This window comes from Meleagris gallopavo, unplaced genomic scaffold (assembly GCF_905368555.1).
Source record: "Meleagris gallopavo unplaced genomic scaffold, MGAL_WU_HG_1.1 scaffold_11, whole genome shotgun sequence".
Lineage (NCBI taxonomy): Eukaryota > Metazoa > Chordata > Aves > Galliformes > Phasianidae > Meleagris > Meleagris gallopavo.
In genome coordinates, this window is record NW_028147025.1 from 3881 (window position 1) to 24369 (window position 20489).

Sequence of the window (20489 nt, forward strand, 5' to 3'; positions counted from 1 at the left end):
CGTTCTCCATGGGTCCCTATGGGATCTGTCCGGGGATCTATGGGGCAGCTATGGGTCCCTATGGGTCTCTATGGGTCTCTGTGGGTCTCCGTGGGTCTCAATGGGTCCCTATGGGTCCCTATGGGTCCCTATGGCTCTCTATGGATCTCAATGTCACTCCGCCGTTCTCCATGGGTCCCTATGGGATCTGTATGGGATCTGTCCGGGGATCTATGGGGCAGCTATGGGGCATCTATGGGGCAGCTACGGGGCCGCCCGTCACCTGCAGGGCGCAGAGCGCCGACCCCACAACCACAGGGGTCCCGTCCCCGTCGTATCCCAGCTCGGCCAGCAGCTCCCTCAGCTCCAGCTCCACCAGGGGCAGCAGCTCGGGATCCGAGACGGCGTCCGCTTTGTTCAGGTAAACCACCACGTGCTGCACCCCCACCTGCCCCACACGTGTGGGGCGGAACCCGAGCGGCGTGGGTCAGAGGGGTCGTAGGGGTCGGAGTCGTGGGTTGGGGGGGGTTGGGGGGCTGGGAAATGGGGCTGGGGGGCACAGATGTGGCCGCAGACACCACGCAGCCCCACATGTCTGCACAGAACCACCCCGAATCCGCCCCATGGCGCCCCATAGCCCCCATATCCCCCATAACCACCCCATAACCACCCCATATCCCCCCATAACCACCCCATAACCACCCATATCCCCCATATCCCCCCATAACCACCCCATAACCACCCCATATCCCCCCATAACCACCCCATAGCCCCCCATAACCACCCCATAACCACCCCATATCCCCCATAACCACCCCATTTCCCCCCATAACCACCCCATATCCCCCCCACATCCCCTCATAACCCCCCCAATCCCCCCCACATCCCCCCATACCCCCCCATATCCCCCCATAACCACCCCATATTGCCCCATAACCCCCCATAACCCCCCCATATCCCCCCATAACCACCCCAAATCCCCCCCATATCCCCCCATAACCCCCCATATCCCCCCATAACCACCCCATATCCCCCCCATAACCCCCATAACCCCCCGTATCCCCCCATAACCCCCCCATAACCACCCCATATCCCCCCATAACCACCCCATAACACCCCCGTATCCCCCCATAACCACCCCATATCCCCCCATATCCCCCCACATCCCCCCATAACCACCCCATATCCCCCCATAACCACCCCATATCCCCCCATAACCCCCCATAACCACCCCATATCCCCCCCACATCCCCCCATATCCCCCCAAATCCCCCCCAGCTCACCTGCCTGGCCAGCAGCAGATGCTCCCTGGTCTGTGGCATTTGCCCATCCGTCGCTGCCACCACCAGAATGCAGCCGTCCAGGGGGGCCGTGCCTGTGATCATGTTCTGGGGCAAAAAAGGGGAGATTTGGGGCCAAAGGGGGGAGAAAAGGACGGAAAAAGGGAACGGGAGGCGACGAGTGGGAAGAAAAGTGGGGGGAAATGGGCAGAGTGGGATAAAAAATGAGGAATTGGGGGTAAAAGAAGGGGGGAGATGGGGCAGAAAGAGCCCAGATGGGAGGAAAAGAGATGGGAATTGGGGCAAAAAGAGCAGAATTGGGGCAAAAAGGAGAAGATTTGGGGCAAAAGGGGCAGAATTGGGGATAAAAGGGGCAGAATTGGGGATAAAAGGGGCAGAATTGGGGCAAAAGGGGCAGAATTGGGGATAAAAGGGGCAGAATTGGGGACAAAAGGGGCAGAATTGGGGATAAAAGGGGCAGAATTGGGGATAAAAGGGGCAGAATTGGGGATAAAAGGGGCAGAATTGGATAAGGGAGAATTGGGATAAAGGGGGAGAATTGGGATAAAAGGGGCAAATTGGGATAAAAGGGCAGAATTGGGGATAAAAGGGGCAGAATTGGGGATAAAAGGGGCAGAATTGGGATAAAAGGGCAGAATTGGGATAAAAGGGCAGAGGAATTGGGAATAAAAGGGGCAGAATTGGGATAAAAGGGGCAGAATTGGGATAAAAGGAGCAGAATTGGGGATAAAAGGGCAGAATTGGGATAAAAGGGGCAGAATTGGGATAAAAGGGAGAATGGATAAAAGGGAATTGGGGATAAAAGGGGAGAATTGGGATAAAAGGGGCAGAATTGGGATAAAAGGGGCAGAATTGGGATAAAAGGGGCAGAATTGGGATAAAAGGGCAGAATTGGGGATAAAAGGGGCAGAATTGGGATAAAAGGGGCAGAATTGGGATAAAAGGGGCAGAATTGGGATAAAAGGGGCAGAATTGGGGGATAAAAGGGGCAGAATTGGGGATAAAAGGGGCAGAATTGGGGATAAAAGGGGCAGAATTGGGATAAAAGGGGCAGAATTGGGGATAAAAGGGCAGAATTGGGATAAAAGGGGCAGAATTGGGGATAAAAGGGGCAGAATTGGGATAAAAGGGGCAGAATTGGGATAAAAGGGCAGAATTGGGGATAAAAGGGGCAGGAAAATGGGGATATAAAAGGGCAGAAATTGGGGAATAAAAGGGCAGAATTGGGATAAAAGGGCAGAATTGGGATAAAAGGGGCAGAATTGGGATAAAAGGAGCAGAATTGGGATAAAAGGGGCAGAATTGGGATAAAAGGGGCAGAATTGGGATAAAAGGGGCAGAATTGGGATAAAAGGGGCAGAATTGGGATAAAAGGGCAGAATTGGGGATAAAGGGCAGAATTGGGATAGGGGAGAATTATAAAGGGCAGAATTGGGATAAAAGGGGCAGAATTGGGGATAAAAAGGGGAGAATTGGGATAAAAGGGGCAGAATTGGGATAAAAGGGGCAGAATTGGGGATAAAAGGGCAGAATGGGATAAAGGGGCAGAATTGGGGATAAAAGGGCAGAATTGGGATAAAAGGGCAGAATGGAAAAGCATTGGGATAAAAGGGGCAGAATTGGGATAAAAGGGGCAGAATTGGGGATAAAAGGGGCAGAATTGAAAAGACAGAATTGGGGATAAAAGGGGCAGAATTGGGATAAAAGGGGCAGAATTGGGGATAAAAGGGGCAGAATTGGGGATAAAAGGGGCAGAATTGGGATAAAAGGGGCAGAAAACAATGGGATAAAAGGGGCAGAATTGGGATAAAAGGGGCAGAATTGGGGATAAAAGGGGCAGAATTGGGATAAAAGGGGCAGAATTGGGATAAAAGGGGCAGAATTGGGGATAAAAGGGAGAATTGGGATAAAAGGGGCAGAATTGGGATAAAAGGGGCAGAATTGGGGCATAAAAGGGGCAGAATTGGGATAAAAGGGGCAGAATTGGGGATAAAAGGAGCAGAATTGGGGATAAAAGGGGCAGAATTGGGATAAAAGGGCAGAATTGGGATAAAGGGCAGAATTGGGATAAAGGGCAGAATTGGGGCCATGAAGGGCTTTTGGGGTCAGCGAATTGGGGCAGTAAGTGTGGGCAGAATTGGGGCCAGAAGGGGCAGAATTGGGGCCAAAAGAGCAGAATTGGGGCCAAGAAGGAGCAGAATTGGGGCCAAAGGAGCAGAATTGGGGCCAGAAGGAGCAGAATTGGGGCCAAAGGAGCAGAATTGGGGCCAGAAGGAGCAGAATTGGGGCCAGAAGGAGCAGAATTGGGGCCAGAAGGAGCAGAATTGGGCCAGAAGAGAGCAGAATTGGGGCCAGAAGGAGCAGAATTGGGACCAGAAGGAGCAGAATTGGGGCCAGAAGAGCAATGGCCAAAGACAATTGGGCCAAAGAGCAAATTGGGCCAGAAGGAGCAGAATTGGGGCCAGAAGGAGCAGAATTGGGGCCAGAAGGAGCAGAATTGGGGCCAGAAGGAGCAGAATTGGGGCCAGAAGGAGCAGAATTGGGCCAGAAGAGCAGAATTGGGCCAGAAGGAGCAGAATTGGGGCCAGAAGGAGCAGAATTGGGGCCAGAAGGGGCAGAATTGGGGCCATGAGGAGCAGAATTGGGGCCAGAAGGAGCAGAATTGGGGCCAGAAGGAGCAGAATTGGGGCCAGAGGAGCAGAATTGGGGCCAGAAGGAGCAGAATTGGGGCCAGAAGGAGCAGAATTGGGGCCATGAGGAGCAGAATTGGGGCCAGAAGGAGCAGAATTGGGGCCAGAAGGAGCAGAATTGGGGCCAGAAGAATGGGCCAAGAAATTGGGGCCATGAGGAGCAGAATTGGGGCCATGAGGAGCAGAATTGGGGCCAGAAGGAGCAGAATTGGGGCCAGAAGGAGCAGAATTGGGGCCAGAGGAGCAGAATTGGGGCCAGAAGGAGCAGAATTGGGGCCAGAGGAGCAGAATTGGGGCCAGAAGGAGCGAATGGCCAAAGACAGAATTGGGGCCAAAGAGGAGCAGAATTGGGGCCAGAAGGGGCAGAATTGGGCCATAAGACAAATGGGCCAAAGGAGCAGAATTGGGCCAGAAGAGCAAATGGCCAAAGGCAAATTGGGGCCATGAGAGCAATGGGCCATGAGACAAATTGGGCCATGAGGACAGAATTGGGCCAGAAGGAGCAGAATTGGGGCCAGAAGGGGCAGAATTGGGGCCATGAGGAGCAGAATTGGGGCCAGAAGGAGCAGAATTGGGGCCAGAAGGGGCAGAATTGGGGCCAAAAGAGCCCAATGGAGCCCAGGAGGAGCAGAATTGGGGCCAAAAGGGGCAGAATTGGGGCCATGAGGAGCAGAATTGGGGCCATGAGGAGCAGAATTGGGGCCATGAGGAGCAGAATTGGGGCCAGAAGGGGCAGAATTGGGGCCATGAGGAGCAGAATTGGGGCCATGAGGAGCAGAATTGGGGCCAAAAGGGGCAGAATTGGGGCCATGAGGAGGGCTTTTGGGGTCAGACCTTGACGTAGTCGGCGTGGCCGGGGCAGTCGGTGTGGGCGTAGTGCCGGTGGGCCGTGCAATATTCCACGTGGGCCGCGTTGATGGTGATGCCCCTCGCCCGCTCCTCCGGCGCTTTGTCGATTTCCTCGTAGCGTCGGAACTGAGCCGTGCCCGACTCCGAGAGCACTGGGGGGAAAGGAGCCACACGGGGGGGTCGGGGGGGGAGAGACCCCGAAAATGACCCCAAATTGGGGTCCCAAAGATTGGGATCTAAAATTGGGGATTGCAAAGATTGGGACCCAAAATGGGGATCAGAATGGGGGGAGACCCCAAAAATGACCCCATCGTTGGGGGTCCCAAAGATTGGGATCTAAAATTGGGGGTCCCAACGATTGGGACCCCAAAAATGACCCCAACATTGGGGGTCCCAAAGATTGGGACCCAAAATGACCCAGAATTGGGGATCCCAAAGATTGGGACCCAAAATGACCCAGAATTGGGGAGACCCAAAGATTGGGACCCCAAAAATGACCCCAACGTTGGGGGTCCCAAAGATTGGGATCTAAAATTGGGGATTGCAAAGATTGGGACCCAAAATGGGGATCAGAATGGGGGGAGACCCCAAAAATGACCCCAACGTTGGGGGTCCCAAAGATTGGGATCTAAAATCGGGGATTGCAAAGATTGGGACCCAAAATGACCCAAAATTGGGGAGACCCAAAGATTGGGACCCAAAATTGGGGATTGCAAAGATTGGGACCCCAAAAATGACCCAGAATTGGGGAGACCCAAAGATTGGGACCCAAAATTGGGGATCAGAATGGGGGGAGACCCCAAAAATGGCCCCAACATTGGGGGTCCCAAAGATTGGGACCCAAAATTGGGGATTCCAAAGATTGGGACCCCAAAAATGACCCAGAATTGCGGAGACCCAAAGATTGGGACCCCAAAAATGACCCAACATTGGGGGTCCCAAAGATTGGGATCTAAAATTGGGGATTCCAAAGATTGGGACCCAAAATTGGGGGTCCCAACAATTGGGACCCAAAATGGGGATCAGAATGGGGGGAGACCCCAAAAATGACTCAGAACTGGGGATCCCAAAGATTGGGACCCAAAATGACCCAGAATTGGGGGTCCCAAAGATTGGGATCTAAAATTGGGGATTGCAAAGATTGGGACCCAAAATGACCCAACATTGGGGATTCCAAAGATTGGGACCCCAAAAATGACCCAGAATTGGGGAGACCAAAGATTGGGATCTAAAATTGGGGATTCCAAAGATTGGGACCCCAAAAATGACCCAACATTGGGGGTCCCAAAGACTGGGATCCAAAATGACCCAGAATTGGAGAGACCCAAAGATTGGGACCCCAAAAATGACCCAGAATTGGGGATTCCAAAGATTGGGACCCAAAATGGGGATCAGAATGGGGGAGGACCCCAAAAATTGAGGAAAAATTGGGGGAGCTCAGAGATTGGGGATCCCAAAGACTGGGACCCAAAATGACCCAACATTGGGGATCCCAAAGATTGGGACCCAAAATGGGGTCCAGAATGGGGGGGGACCCCAAAAACTGAGCAAAAATGGGGGGTCCCAATGGACCAGCCCCTCTAAGCCCCGCCCCTTCCATTAAGCCCCTCCCATCTTCATCGGTTCCGCCCCTCCCCTCCCATCAGGCTCCGCCCCTCCTTCCTGGACCCCGCCCCCTATAGGCTCCTCCTCCTTTAATTCAGGCCTCGCCCCTTTCTCTCATCCAGCCTATCACGCACCCCGCCCCCTCCTCCGTGCCCCGCCCACCTCCAGGCCACGCCCCCGTTACGGATCCAGCTTCCTTATTGGACACCGCCAATCACATGACCCACCACATCCAGCCTATCAGCTCCCCCCCCTCCAAGCCACGCCCCTATTACAGGCCCCACCCCCTACTCCAGAGTGCCAATCACAAGCCACGCCGCACCCCAAGCCACGCCCTTCCTCATGCAGGCCCCGCCTCCTTCAGGCTCCACCCTCCTCTTATACAGACCCCGCCCCTTTCTCTCATCCAGCCTATCAGCTCCCCCGTTTCGTCCTCCAGGCCACGCCCCTATTACGGACCCCGCCCCCTCCTTCCCGGCCACCGCCCCCTTATTGGATTCTGCCAATCACAAGCCCGGTTCCCTTCTCCAAGCCCCGCCCCCCTTTTAGACTCCGCCCCCTTGTTCAAAGCCCCGCCCTCCTCCTCCCTTAGGCCCCGCCCACCTTTGGTGATGGCGGCGGTCAGCGTGGTCTTCCCGTGGTCCACGTGACCGATGGTTCCCACGTTCACGTGGGGCCGATCCCGCACGAAAGCCTCCGCCGCGAGGTGGCGCCTCTGCCGGAGGACCACGTCACGTGACCCCGGTGCCCTTCTATCCCCCACCCCCCAACCTCCCTCCCCCGTCTCTATGCTCACCCCGATGTTGGCCAAAGGCAATCGGCAGCGGAGCGCTACGACGGCGAAGTAATAAGAAAAAAAAAGGGGCGAAATGGGGTAAAGAGGCCTAAAAGAAAACGAGAGGCCCCCCCCCCGCCCCTCCCCAGAACCCTCCCGGCCGCTCCGTACCCGCCGCGCGCAGGAGCGCCGCGGGAAGCGCCATCTTGGACGTCCTCACCGCACCGGGCCGGACGTGACGTCACGCTGCGCGACGCTTGAAAGTGTGGGCAGAGCGGCTTCCGGTTTCTGTGTCTCTTGACGTTCTAAGCGGAGTGGAGGACTGGCTCTGTGGTGTTTCGGAGGACTGAGGGGGAAAATGCGGAGATGGAAGGGTGTGGGTGGGGAGGGGGAAATGGGGCTCCAGCCCCATAGAGCCCCATAGGGACCCCATAGAGACCCACGGAGACCCATAGGGACCTATAGAGCCCCATAGGGACCCATAGAGCCCCATAGGGACCCATAGGGACCCCATAGAGCCCCATAGAGACCCATAGGGACACATAGGGACACATAGAGCCCCATAGAGACCCATAGGGACCCATAGGGACCCATAGAGACCCACAGATACCCCATAGAGACCCATAGAGACCCATAGGGACACATAGGGACCCCATAGAGCCCGATGGAGACCCATAGGGACCCATAGAGGCCCCATAGGGACCCATACAGACCCATAGAACCCCATAGAGACCCATAGGGACCCATAGAGCCCCATAGAGACCCATAGGGACCCATAGAAACCCATAGGGACCCCATAGAGCCCCATAGACCCATAGAGACCCATAGAGACCCATAGGGACCCCATAGGAACCCATAGGGACCCCATAGAGCCCCATAGAGCCCCATGGACCCATAGGGACCCATTGAGACCCATAGAGACCCATAGAGATCCATAGGGACCCACAGAGACCCATAGAGACCCATAGGGACCCATAGAGCCCCATAGGGACCCCATAGAGACCCATAGAGACCCATAGGGACCCCATAGAGACCCATAGAGACCCATAGGGACCCCATAGAGACCCATAGAGACCCATAGGGACCCATAGGGACCCATAGCAGAGACCACACAAAGCCCCATAGATTCCAATAAACCCCATAGGGACCCACAAAGACCCCATAGGGACCCATAGACACAGAGGCACATAATGCCCCATAGAGACCCCATAGAGACCCCATGGATTCCAAGAGACCCCATAGAGCCGCACAGGGCCCTACAGAAACCCCACAGAAACCAAATACGGGATCCCAAAATACGGGGCACAAAGTGGGACCCCCACAAAAACGGGACCCCATAACATGGGACCCCAAATATGGGACCCCAAATATGGGATCCCAAAATGGGACCCCAAATACTTGACCCCAAATATGGGATCCCAAAATGGGACCCCAAATACGGGACCCCAAAATATGGGACCCCAAAATGAACCCCAAATACGGGACCCCAAAATGGGACCCCAAATACAGGACCGCAAAATATGGGATCCCAAAATGGGACCCCCCCAAACGCGACCCCAAAGCCATGGTCACATGACCTCGCCGTTCTTTATTAAAAGGGGGTGTGGCCACGGGGATGGGCGTGGCCTGAGTGGTTCCTGTGGTCAGGGATTGGTCGATCTGAGGGCGGGGCTTTGAGATGGGTGGGCGTGGCTAATGGAGTGTGGCCAGTGGGAAGGGGGCGTGGCTAGCTCGGAGTGGGCGGGGCCATTGGAACGGGCTCTTCCAATGGGGGTGGCCATAGACGGAAGTGTGACCCCCTTACTGGGGGGGGCGTGGCCTGTGGGTGGGCGGGGCCAAAGTAGGCGGAGCCAATTGGAGTGGGCACATCCCAGCGGAGGAGCGTGGGCAATGCAAATGGGCGTGGCCAATGCAAATGAGCTGCACTAACAAGAAAGAGCCTCAAAACTCTCTTGATTGGATGGGAGCAGGTGGGGGGTGGGGTGGTGGCCAGTGGGCGTGGCCCAAGCGCTAGGGGCGTGGCCTAAAGGAGTGTGAGGCCTATTAGAGGGCTTGACCTGAGGGGGGGCGTGGTCTGAAAAAGTGGGCGTGGTCTTAGCCCTTGTGGGCGTGACCTATGGGACTACGGATGCCTACTGAGAGAACTCCATTGGATGGGACTGTAATAGGGGCGTGGTCTATGAGGGCGTGGCCTAAGGAGGGCGTGGCCAGTGGTATAGGCGTGGCCTATGGAATACATATTATCTCCTTATTGGGGGGGCGTGGCCTATTGGGGCGTGACCTGGGGCCATGGACGTGACCTAAGGTGGGCGTGGCCAATGGGAATGGGCGCGGCATAATGTGGGCGTGGCCTGTTGGGGACCGTATGTCCATATTATGGGAACACGCAACTGGATGGGCTTGGGGGGCACGGCCTACAAGGGGCGTGGCTTTAGCTGGGGGCGTGGCCTGCATAATCAATATGCTCTTATTGCGGGAACTCCCCATTGGATGTGGATGGGGGCGTGGCCCGTTGGGGGCGTGGCTAAAAGGGAGCATAGTTTGCATAATCAATATGCTCTTACGGGAATTCTCCGATAGGTGGGTGTTGGGGGCGTGGCCTATGGGGGGCGTGGCTCATGGCAAAGGGGTTAGGCTTAAAGTGGGCGTGGCCTGCATAATCAATATGCTCTTGTTTTGGGAATTCCCCATTCCATGCGGCTGGCGGGCGTGGCCAATGGTAGGGCATGGCCTATGGGTGGGCGTGGCCTATGGGAGGCGCGGCTCAAAAGGGGCGTGGCCTGCATAACCAAGACGTTCTTATGGGAGTTCTCCATTATATGGGGGTTGGGGGTGTGGCCTAAGGGGGGCGAGGCTTATCAGAGGGGCGTGGCCTGGCGAAGTGGGCGTGGTCCGATGAAGAGGGCGTGACCAATGGGAGCGTGCTCGGCCTAAAGTGGGCGTGGCCTGCATCATCAACTCGCTCTTATTGCGGGAACTCCCCACTGGATGTGACTGGTGGGGGAGGGGGCGTGGCCTACGAGGGGGTGGGCGTGGCTTAAAAAGGGGGCGTGGTCAACGGCTCTTCCTGTCCCTGAGGTCGATGGCCGCCAGGCGCCGGGCGGCCGCCAGCAGCTGCAATGCGTTCAGCAGCGCCTTCAGCACAGCCAATGGCAGCAGAGCCGCCCGCAGCGAGCCCAGGCCTGCGGGGTCAAAGGTCAGGGGGCAAAGGTCACGGGGTCGTGGCCTCAACCCCACTGCCTCCATTTTACCCCATTGCCCCCACATCCCCTATTGCCTCCATGGACCCCACGGCCCCCCATAGACTACCACTCTACCCCACAGATCCCCACAGACCCCCATTGCCCCCCATACCACCCCACATCTCCTCATAGCCCCCCATAGTCCCCCACTGCCCCCCACAGCCCCCCATAGACTTCCATTGCCCCCCATACCACCCCACATCTCCTCATAGCCCCCCATAGTTCCCCACTCCACCCCATTGCCCCCCACAGACCCCCACAGACCCCCACTGTCCTCCATAGACCTTCATTCTCCCCATAGCTCCCCATAGATCCCCACAGCCCCCCACAGACCCCCATTGCCCCCCATACCGCCCCACATCTCCTCATAGCCCCTCATAGCTCCCTACTCCACCCCACAGCCCCCCCCAGCCCCCCATAAACTCCCATTGCCCCCCATACCGCCCCACATCTCCTCATAGACCCCCATTGCCCCCCACTCCACCCCATAGATCTCCCCACAGCCCCCATAGACCCCCACTACCCCCCATAGACCCCACATCTCCTCATAGCCCCCCATAGTCCTCCACTCCACCCCATAGCCCCCCACAGACCCTCAGACACCCATTGCCCCCCATAGCTCCCTACTCCACCCCATAGCCCCCCATAGCCCCCCACAGCCCCCCATACACCCCCCATTGCCCCCCATACTGCCCCTCATCTGCACCCCATAGCCCCCTACTCCACCCCACTGCCCCCCACAGCCCCCCATAGACCCTCATTGCCCCCCATACTGCCCCACATCTCCTCATAACCCCCCATAGTCCCCCACAGCCCCCCATACACCCCCCATTGCCCCCCATACTGCCCCTCATCTGCACCCCATAGCCTCCTACTCCACCCCACTGCCCCCCACAGCCCCCCATAGACCCCCATTGCTCCCCATACTGCCCCACATCTCCTCATAGCCCCCCATAGTCCCCCACAGCCCCCCACGGCTCCCCATAGACCCCCACAGCCCCCCATAGACTCCCACTGCCCCCCATACCGCCCCACATTTCCTCATAGCCCCCCATAGACCCCCTCAGCCCCCCATAGACCCCCACTGTCCTCCATAGATCTTCATTCCCCCCATAGCTCCCCATAGATCCCCACAGCCCCCACAGACTCCCATTGCCCCCCATACCGCCCCACATTTTGTCATAGCCCCCCATAGCTCCCCACTCCACCCCATAGCCCCCCACAGCCCCCATAGACCGCCCCAGCCCCCACAGCCCCCATAGACCCTCATTGCCCCCCCATAGATCCCACATCTCCTCATAGCCCCCCATAGCTCCCCGCTCCACCCCATTGCCCCCCACAGCCCCCACAGCCCCCCATAGACCCCCACTGCCCCCCATAGACCCCACATCTCCTCATAGCCCCCCATAGCCCCCCACTCCACCCCATAGCCCCCCATAGACCCCCATTGCCCCCCATAGATCCACCTCCTCATAGCCCCCCATAGCCTCCCGCTCCACCCCATAAACCCCACAGCCCCCACAGACCCCCATAGACCCCCATTGCCCCCCGTAATGCCCCACATCTCCTCATAGCCCCCCATAGCTCCTCACTCCACCCCATTGCCCCCCCCAGCCCCCCATAACCCCCCTTCTTCCCCCACACAACCCCCCATTTCCCCCCCAAAGCCTTTCCCCACTCCCCCCATAGCCCCCATAGCCCCCCCAGCCCCCCTATTTCCCCCCCCAGCCCCCCATATCCCCCCCCAGCCCCCCATAACCCCCTTTTTCCCCCCCACATCCCCTCATTTCCCCCCCATAGCCTTTCCTCACTTCCCCCATACCCCCCCCAGCCCCCCTATTTCCCCCCCAGCCCCCCATATCCTCCCCAGCCCCCCATAACCCCCCTTTTCCCCCCCCACAGAACCCCACAACCCCCTACTTCCCCCCACTTCCCCCACATCCCCCCCAGCCCCCCATAACCCCCCTTCTTCCCCCCCCACCCCCCCATTTCCCCCCCATAACCTTTCCCCACTCTCCCCATAGCCCCCCCAGCCCCCCTATTTCCCCCCCAGCCCCCCATATCCCCCCCCAGCCCCCCATAACCCCCCTTTTCCCCCCCCCACAGAACCCCACAACCCCCTATTTCCCCCCCCAGCCCCCATATCCCCCCCAACCCCCATAAACCCCCTTTTTCCCCCCCCCACACAGGCCCCCTTAATCCCGTTTTCCCCCCCCACAACCCCCAGTTTCCCCCCCATAGCCCCCAAATTCCCCCCCCCACGTCCTCCCCTCCATCCCCCCCCCCCCCCAGCCCCCCACTCACCCCCGCTCCCCCCATAGAAAAACTCCAAATACAGGCAGCAGAAAAATCCCTCGTTGGCTGCGCACAAAGTGAACAGCAGCGCCTGTGGGGCAAATGGGGGCAACAAAGCCATGGGGCGGCCCCATAACTACCCCTCCCAGCCCCATAACTGCCTCCCCAGCCCCATAACTACCCCCCCAGCCCCATAACTGCCTCCCCAGCCCCATAACTGCCCCTCCCAGCCCCATAACTGCCCCCCAGCCCCATATCTGCCCCCTCTGCCTCCCCAGCCCCATAACTGCCTCCCCAGCCCCATAACTGCCCCCCAGCCCCATATCTGCCCTTCCAGCCCCGTAACTGCTTCTCCAGTCCCATATCTACCCCCCCACCCCATATCTGCTCCTCCCAGCCCCATATCTGCTCTCCCAACCCCGTAACTGCTCCCCAGCCCCATAACTGCCCCCCCCAGCCCCATAACTGCCCCTGCCAGCCCCATATCTGCCCCCCAGCCCCATAACTGCCCCTGCCAGCCCCATATCTGCCCCCCAGCCCCATAACTGCCCCCCAGCCCCATATCTGCCCCTCCCAGCCCCATATCTGCTCTCCCAGCCCCATAACTGCTCCTGCCAGCCCCATAACTGCCTCCCCAGCCCCATAACTGCTTCTCCAGCCCCATATCTGCCCCCCCCAGCCCCATAACTGTCGCTCCACCCCATATTTGCCCCTCCCAGCCCCATATCTGCCCTCCCAGCCCCATATCTGCCTCCCCAGCCCCATATCTGCCCTTCCAGCCCCATAACTGCTTCTCCAGCCCCATATCTGCCTCCCCAGCCCCATATCAGCCCTCCCAGCCCCATAACTGCCTCCCCAGCCCCATATCTGTTCCCCCAGCCCCACATCTATCCCCCTAGTCCCATATCTGCCCCCCCCACTCCATATCTGCCCCCCGGCCCCATAACTGCCCCCCCAACCCAACATCTGTTCCCCCTGCCCCATATTTCTCCTCTCCTGCCCCATTGCTGCCCCCATATCAGCCCCCACCCCCCCATATCTACCCCCAGAACCCCATATCTGCCCCCCCCACCCTACATTTGCCCTCCCCTGCCCCATAGCTGCCCCCATATCACACCCCCCTGCCCCATATTTGCCCCCCCCCCGGCCCCACAGCTGCTCCCCCCCAGCCCCACACCTACCTTATGCCCATAGTAGAGCTGCAGCAGCCGATTCTCCCCCTGCCCCACACTTTTGTGGCTCTCGCCGCCCTCCAATGTGGTCCTATAAAGAAAAAAAACACCCGAAGGGGGCGGAGCCTGATTAAACCCCGCCCCCTCGCGTAGCCACACCCTCTCCACGTGACCCCACCCACCTCTAAGCCCCGCCCACGAACCAACCCCCCTTCCCATTTCAGCTTAGTCCTAAGCCCCGCCCCTTTCTCAAGCTCTGCCGCTCCTTTAAGCCCCGCCCACCTAAGCACCCACAACCAATGGGTGCCTCCGCTTCGACCAATCCCAACAGGCCCCGCCCCCTTTCCACGGGCCCCGCCCCCTCAAGACCACGCCCTCTCAAGCACCGCCCCCTTTCTAAGCCCCGCCCACACGCGTGCAAATACAGCCAATGGCTGAAACCCATCCTTCTACACCCCGCTCATTCCTTAGGCCACGCCCCCTTTCTAAACCACGCCCACGCGTGCAAACACAACCAATGGCTAGCTTGGATTTTTCCAAGCCCACCCCCTTTAAGCCCTACACTCGTAAAGCCCCGCCCCCAATCCTAAGCCCCACCCCCAATAGGCGCCGCCCCCTTTGCTAAGCCCCGCCCACGTGTCCATGTGCAGCCAATGGCTGCTCTCAATACTTCCAAAACCATTCTCAGCCCTTCCTCAATCCCCACCCCCTCTAAGCCCCGCCCCCTTTGCAAGCCCCGCCCCCTTTTAAAGTCCGCCCACGCGTGCATCTGCAGCCAATGGCTGGTCTCAATACTTCCAGAACCTTCCTCAATCCCCATCCCCTCTAAGCCCCGCCCCCTTTGCAAGCCCCGCCCCCTTTGCAAGCCCCGCCCACGTGTCCATGTGCAGCCAATGGCTGCTCTCAATACTCCTAAAACCTTCCTCAATCCCCACCCCCTCTAAGCCCCACCCCTTTGTATGCCCCACCCACGTGTGCATCTGCAGCCAATGGCTGCTCTCAATACTCCTAAAACCTTCCTCAGCCCTTCCTCAATCCCCACCCCCTCTAAGCCCCGCCCCCTTTGCAAGCCCGCCCCCTTTTAAAGTCCGCCCACGTGTGCATCTGCAGCCAATGGCTGCTCTCAATACTTCCAGAACCTTCCTCAATCCCCACCCCCTCTAAGCCCCGCCCCCTTAAATCCAGCCCCCCTTAAAAGCCCCACCCATGTGTCCATGTGCAGCCAATGGCCGCTCTAAATACCTCCAGAACCTTCCTCAATCCCCACCCCTCTAATCCCCACCCCCTTTGCAAGCCCCGCCCCTTTGCAAGCCCCTCCCACGTGTCCATGTGCAGCCAATGGCCGCTGTGAATACTTCTCGAACCTTCCTCAATCCCCACCCCCTCTAAGCCCCACCCCCTTTGCAAGACCCGCCCCCTTTGCAAGCCCCGCCCACGTGTCCATGTGCAGCCAATGGCTGCTCTCAATACTCCTAAAACCTTCCTCAATCCCCACCCCCTCTAAGCTCCGCCCCCTTTGCAAGCCCCGCCCACGTGTGCATGTGCAGCCAATGGCTGCTCTCAATACTCCTAAAACCTTCCTCAATCCCCACCCCCTCTAATCCCCGCCCCCTTTGCAAGCCCCGCCCACGTGTGCATCTGCAGCCAATGGCTGCTCTCAATACTCCTAAAACCTTCCTCAGCCCTTCCACAATCCCCACCTCCTCTAAGCCCCGCCCCCTTTGCAAACCCCACCCCTTTTAAAGCCCCCCCCCCACGTGTGCATCTGCAGCCAATGGCTCCTCTCAATGCTTCTAGAACCTTCCTCAGCCCTTCCTCAATCCCCACCCCCCTCTAAGCCCCGCCCCCTTTGCAAACCCCGCCCCCTTTTAAAGTCCGCCCACGTGTGCATCTGCAGCCAATGGCTGCTCTCAATACTTCCAGAACCTTCCTCAATTCCCACCCCCTCTAAGCCCCACCCCCTTTGTAAACTCCGCCCATGTGTCCATGTGCAGCCAATGGCTGCTCTCAATACTTCCAGAACCTTCCTCAATCCCCACCCCCTCTAAGCCCCGCCCCCTTTGCAAGCCCCGCCCATGCGTGCATCTGCAGCCAATGGCTGTTCTCAATACTTCCAGAACCTTCCTCAATCCCCACCCCCTCTAAGCTCCGCCCCCTTTGTAAGCTCTGCCCACGCGTGCATCTGCAGCCAATGGCTGCTCTCAATACTCCTAAAACCTTCCTCAGCCCTTCCTCAATCCCCATCCCCTTTAAGCCCCGCCCCCTTTGCAAGCCCCGCCCCCTTTGCAAGCCCCGCCCACGTGTGCATGTGCAGCCAATGGCTGGCGACGTCGAGGCAGACGCTGAGCTGCAGCAGGGGGGCGGCGCTGGGGTACAGCAGGGCCAGGTTGAGCTGCAGGCACAGCAGGGAGCAGCGATCCGTCAGCATGTCCAGCATGGCGCCCAGCCGGGAGCCTGGGGTCAAAGGGCAGAGGGCACGGGGTCACCGGAGGGAGGGGGGGGGTCAAGGGTCGTAAGGTCAAGAGATCGCGAAATCGAGGACGTGGGGCGTTTTTGGGGGGGGGGGTCTGTTAGAACGCCCAGCGTGGCCCCCACGTGGGAACCTGGGGTCAAAGGTCGGGGGGTCAGGGGTCACAAGTTCAGGGGGTCAAGGGCTCCGCCCTCTCCCGAAGCCCCTCCCGCTCCCGGAAGTCCCTGTCTCCCGAAGCACCGCCCCTACCGGAAGTTCCCACCTGAAGCCCCGCCCTTCCCCGCATCCCCACCTCTCCCGGAAGTTCCACCCCCTTCGTAACCCCACCCTCCACCGAAGCCACACCTCTTCCGGAAAGCCCATCCGGAAGCTCATCCCTCTCCCGGAAGTCCCGAAGCAGCGCCATTCCCGAAACCCCACCCCTCCCGGAAGTCCACCCGGAAACTCCTCCCTCTCCCGGAAGTCCCAAAGCCTCACCATTCCCGAAACCCCGCCCCTCCCGGAAGTCCGCATCGAAACCCCTCCCTCTCCAGGAAGTCCCGTTCATCCAAAGCCCCACCCACGGAAGTCTCCCCGAAGCCCCGCCCCTCCTGGACGTGCCAACCGGAAGCCCCTCCCCCTCCCAAAAGTCCCGGTCCCCCGAAGCCCCACCCCTTCCGGAAGTCCCACCCCTTCCGGAAGTCCCATCCACCTGGAGCCCCACCTTTCCCGGCAGTCCTCCCGAAGCTCCGCCCCCTCCCCCTCCCCCTCCCCTTCCCCGAAGCCCCTCCCGGAAGTCCCGGTCCCCCGTTGCCCCTCCCAAAAGTCCCGGTCCCCCGAAGCCCCACCCCTTCCGGAAGCCCCACCCCTTCCGGAAGTCCCATCCACCTGGAGCCCCACCTTTCCCGGCAGTCCCCCCGAAGCTCCGCCCCCCCCCCTCCCCCTCCCCCTCCTCGAAGCCCCTCCCGGAAGTCCCGGTCCGCCGTTGCCCCTCCCAAAAGTCCCGGTCCCCCGAAGCCCCACCCCTTCCGGAAGTCCCACCCCTTCCGGAAGTCCCATCCACCTGGAGCCCCCCCTTTCCCGGCAGTCCCCCCGAAGCTCCGCCCCCTCCCCCTCCCCCTCCCCGAAGCCCCTCCCGGAAGTCCCGATCCCTCGAAGCCCATCCCGGAAGTCCCAGTCCCCCGAAGCCCCTCCCGGAAGTCCCGATCCCTCGAAGCCCCTCCCGGAAGTCCCGGTCCCCCGAAGCCCCTCCCGGAAGTCCCGGTCCCTCGAAGCCCCTCCCGGAAGTCCCCCTGTCCCGGAAGTCCCGCCCACCCTGATCGAGCCAGCGTGCCGCCATTCCGTCCACGGCGTCCATGGCGGCGCTGAGGCCGTAGCAGAGCGCGGCGGGGAGGGGGGAGCGCGGCATCAGCAGCACCGACATGGCGGCCAGCAGCACCCGCACGTAGCCTGAAAGCGGGGACGGGGGGCTCAGCGCGCGGGGCGGACCCACAGGGTGCCCCAGAGGGTCCTCTTGTGCCCCACAGAGCGCCCCGTTGGGTCCTTTGGGCCCCATTGGATCCTGTTGTGCCCCATTGGATCCTGTTGTGCCCCATAGGATTCCATTGTGCCCCATTGGATCCCGTTGTGCCCCATAGGATCCCATTCTGCCCCATTGTGCCCCATAGGATACCATTCTGCCCCACTGGATCCTATTGTGCCCCATAGGATCCTATTGTGCCCCATTGTGCCCCATAGGTTCCTGTTGTGCCCCATAGGATCCCATTCTGCCCCATTGGATCCTATTGTGCCCCATTGCGCCCCATAGGATCCCATTCTGCCCCACTGGATCCTATTGTGCCCCATAGGATCCCATTCTGCCCCATTGGATCCTATTGTGCCCCATAGGTTCCTGTTGTGCCCCATAGGATCCCATTCTGCCCCACTGGATCCTATTGGGCCCCATTGGATCCTACTGTGCCCCATAGGATCCCATGGTGCCCCATTGAGTTCCATTGTGCCCCATAGGATCCCACTGTGCCCTATTGGATCCTATTGTGCCCCATTGTGCCCCATAGGATCCCATTGTGCCCCATAAGATCCCATTCTGCCCCATAGGATCCCATTGTGCCCCATAGGATCCTATTGTGCCCCATAGGATCCCATTGTCCCCCATAGAATCCCACTGTGCCCCATGATGCCCTATTGTGCCCCATAGGATCCCATGTGCCCTATTGTGCCCCATAGGATCCCATCCCATTGTGCCCCATAGGATCCCATTGTGTCCCATTGTGCCCCATAGGATCCCATTCTGCCCCACTGGATCCCATTGTGCCCCATAGAATCCTTCTGTGCCCCATTGTGCCCTATTGTGCCCCATAAGATCCCATTCTGCCCCATAGGATCCCATTCTGCCCCATTCTGCCCCACAGGATCCCACTGTGCCCCACTGAGCCCTACAGGATCCTATTGTGCCACATAGGATCCCATTGTGCCCCATAGGATCCCATTGTGCCCCATAGGATCCTACTGTGCCCCATAGGATCCCACTGTGCCCCATTGTGCCCTATTGTGCCCCATAATATCCCATTGTGCCCCCTAGGATCCCACTGTGCCCCATAGGATCCTATTGTGCCCCATAGGATCCCACTGTGCCCCATTGTGTTCCATTGTGCCCCACTGGATCCTGTTGTGCCCCATTGGATCCCACTGTGCCCCACTGGATCCTATTCTGCCCCATTGTGCCCCATAGGATCCCATTCTGCCCCATAGGATCCCATTGTGCCCCATTGGATCCTATTGTGCCCCACTGGATCCTGTTGTGCCCCATAGGATCCTACTGTGCCCCATAGGATCCCATTCTGCCCCTTGGATCCCATTGTGCCCCATAGGATCCCACTGTGCCCTATTGTGCCCCATAGGATCCCATTCTGCCCCATTGTGCCCCATAGGATCCTACAGTGCCCCATTGTGCCCTATTGTGCCCCATTGGATCCTATTGTGCCCCATAGGATCCCATTCTGCCCTTCTGCCCCATAGGATCCCACTGTGCCCCACTGAGCCCTATAGGATCCTATTGTGCCACATAGGATCCCATTGTGCCCCATAGGATCCCATTGTGCCCCATTGTGCCCTATTGTGCCCCATAATATCCCATTGTGCCCCATAGGATCCCATTGTGCCCCATTGTGCCCTATTGTGCCCCATAGGATCCCACTGTGCCCCACTGGATCCCATTGTGCCCCATTGTGCCCCATAGGATCCCATTGTGCCCATAGGATCCCTTTGTGCCCCATAGGATCCCACTGTGCCCCATTGGATCCCATTGTGCCCCATAGGATCCTACTGTGCCCCATAGGATCCCACTGTGCCCCACAAGGATCCCATTGTGCCCCATTGCGCCCCATTACCCCCAAATTTCCCCCAAATCCCCCAATTTCACCCCAAATCCCCTCCCCCTCCCCCCCCCCCCCCAACCCCCTCCGTTTCACCCCAAACCCCCGCACTCACCGATGACGTTGGGGACGTACAGGAACACATTCGCCCCCCCCCCCGCCATCGCCCCCCCTCCAAAAAAAACCCCAAATCCCCCGAATTCACCCCAAAAAATCCCCCCCCCCCCCAACTCCCAAAAAAAACAAACGGCCGCTCCGCGTTGCGGCCCCTTTAAGAGCGGCGGCCGTGAAAAATCGGAAGCGGACTCCGGATGGGCCGGACTTCCGCGTCACGTGGCCTGTGTGTAAGTACCGCCGCTTCCGTATGGCCTGCGTCACGTGGTCTGTGCGAAACTCCGCCACTTCCGCATGGCCCGCGTCACGTGGTCTGTGCGAAACTCCGCCACTTCCGTATGGCCTGCGTCACGTGGTCTGTGCGAAACTCCGCCACTTCCGCATGGCCCGCGTCACGTGGTCTGTGCGAAACTCCGCCACTTCCGTATGGCCCGCGTCACGTGGTCTGTGCGAAACCCCGTCACTTTCTTACGGGCAGCGTCACGTGGTCTGCGCTTAGCCCCGCCCCTTCCGGATGACGCCTTTGAGGCCGCTATAAGAGAGGCGGATGATAAAAGCCGGAAGTTGACGGGTGTATGGCCGGATTTCCGCGTCACGTGGTCTGTGCTTACCCTCCCCCCTTCCGGTTCCGCATGGAGCCTCTG

The 20489-nt window shown here is 59.2% G+C and overlaps 2 protein-coding genes across 2 annotated transcripts; both read right to left on the bottom strand.

Annotated features, from left to right (window-relative positions):
- Window positions 1–217: 217 nt before the first annotated feature.
- Window positions 218–7491, bottom strand: TUFM (Tu translation elongation factor, mitochondrial). The gene is made up of 6 exons (XM_085215243.1): window positions 7371–7491; window positions 7221–7255; window positions 7028–7139; window positions 4805–4971; window positions 1263–1367; window positions 218–427 (listed from the first exon to the last, which is right to left on the bottom strand). The coding sequence occupies exons 1-6, from the start codon at window positions 7402–7404 to the stop codon at window positions 233–235; spliced, it is 648 nt and encodes a 215-aa protein (XP_085071369.1). The 5' UTR covers window positions 7405–7491; the 3' UTR covers window positions 218–232.
- A 1276-nt stretch (window positions 7492–8767) lies between these two features.
- CDIPT (CDP-diacylglycerol--inositol 3-phosphatidyltransferase) lies at window positions 8768–19974 on the bottom strand. The gene is made up of 6 exons (XM_085215244.1): window positions 19847–19974; window positions 17672–17806; window positions 16209–16362; window positions 13918–13999; window positions 12746–12827; window positions 8768–10381 (listed from the first exon to the last, which is right to left on the bottom strand). The coding sequence occupies exons 1-6, from the start codon at window positions 19893–19895 to the stop codon at window positions 10254–10256; spliced, it is 630 nt and encodes a 209-aa protein (XP_085071370.1). The 5' UTR covers window positions 19896–19974; the 3' UTR covers window positions 8768–10253.
- Between the last annotated feature and the right edge of the window lie 515 nt (window positions 19975–20489).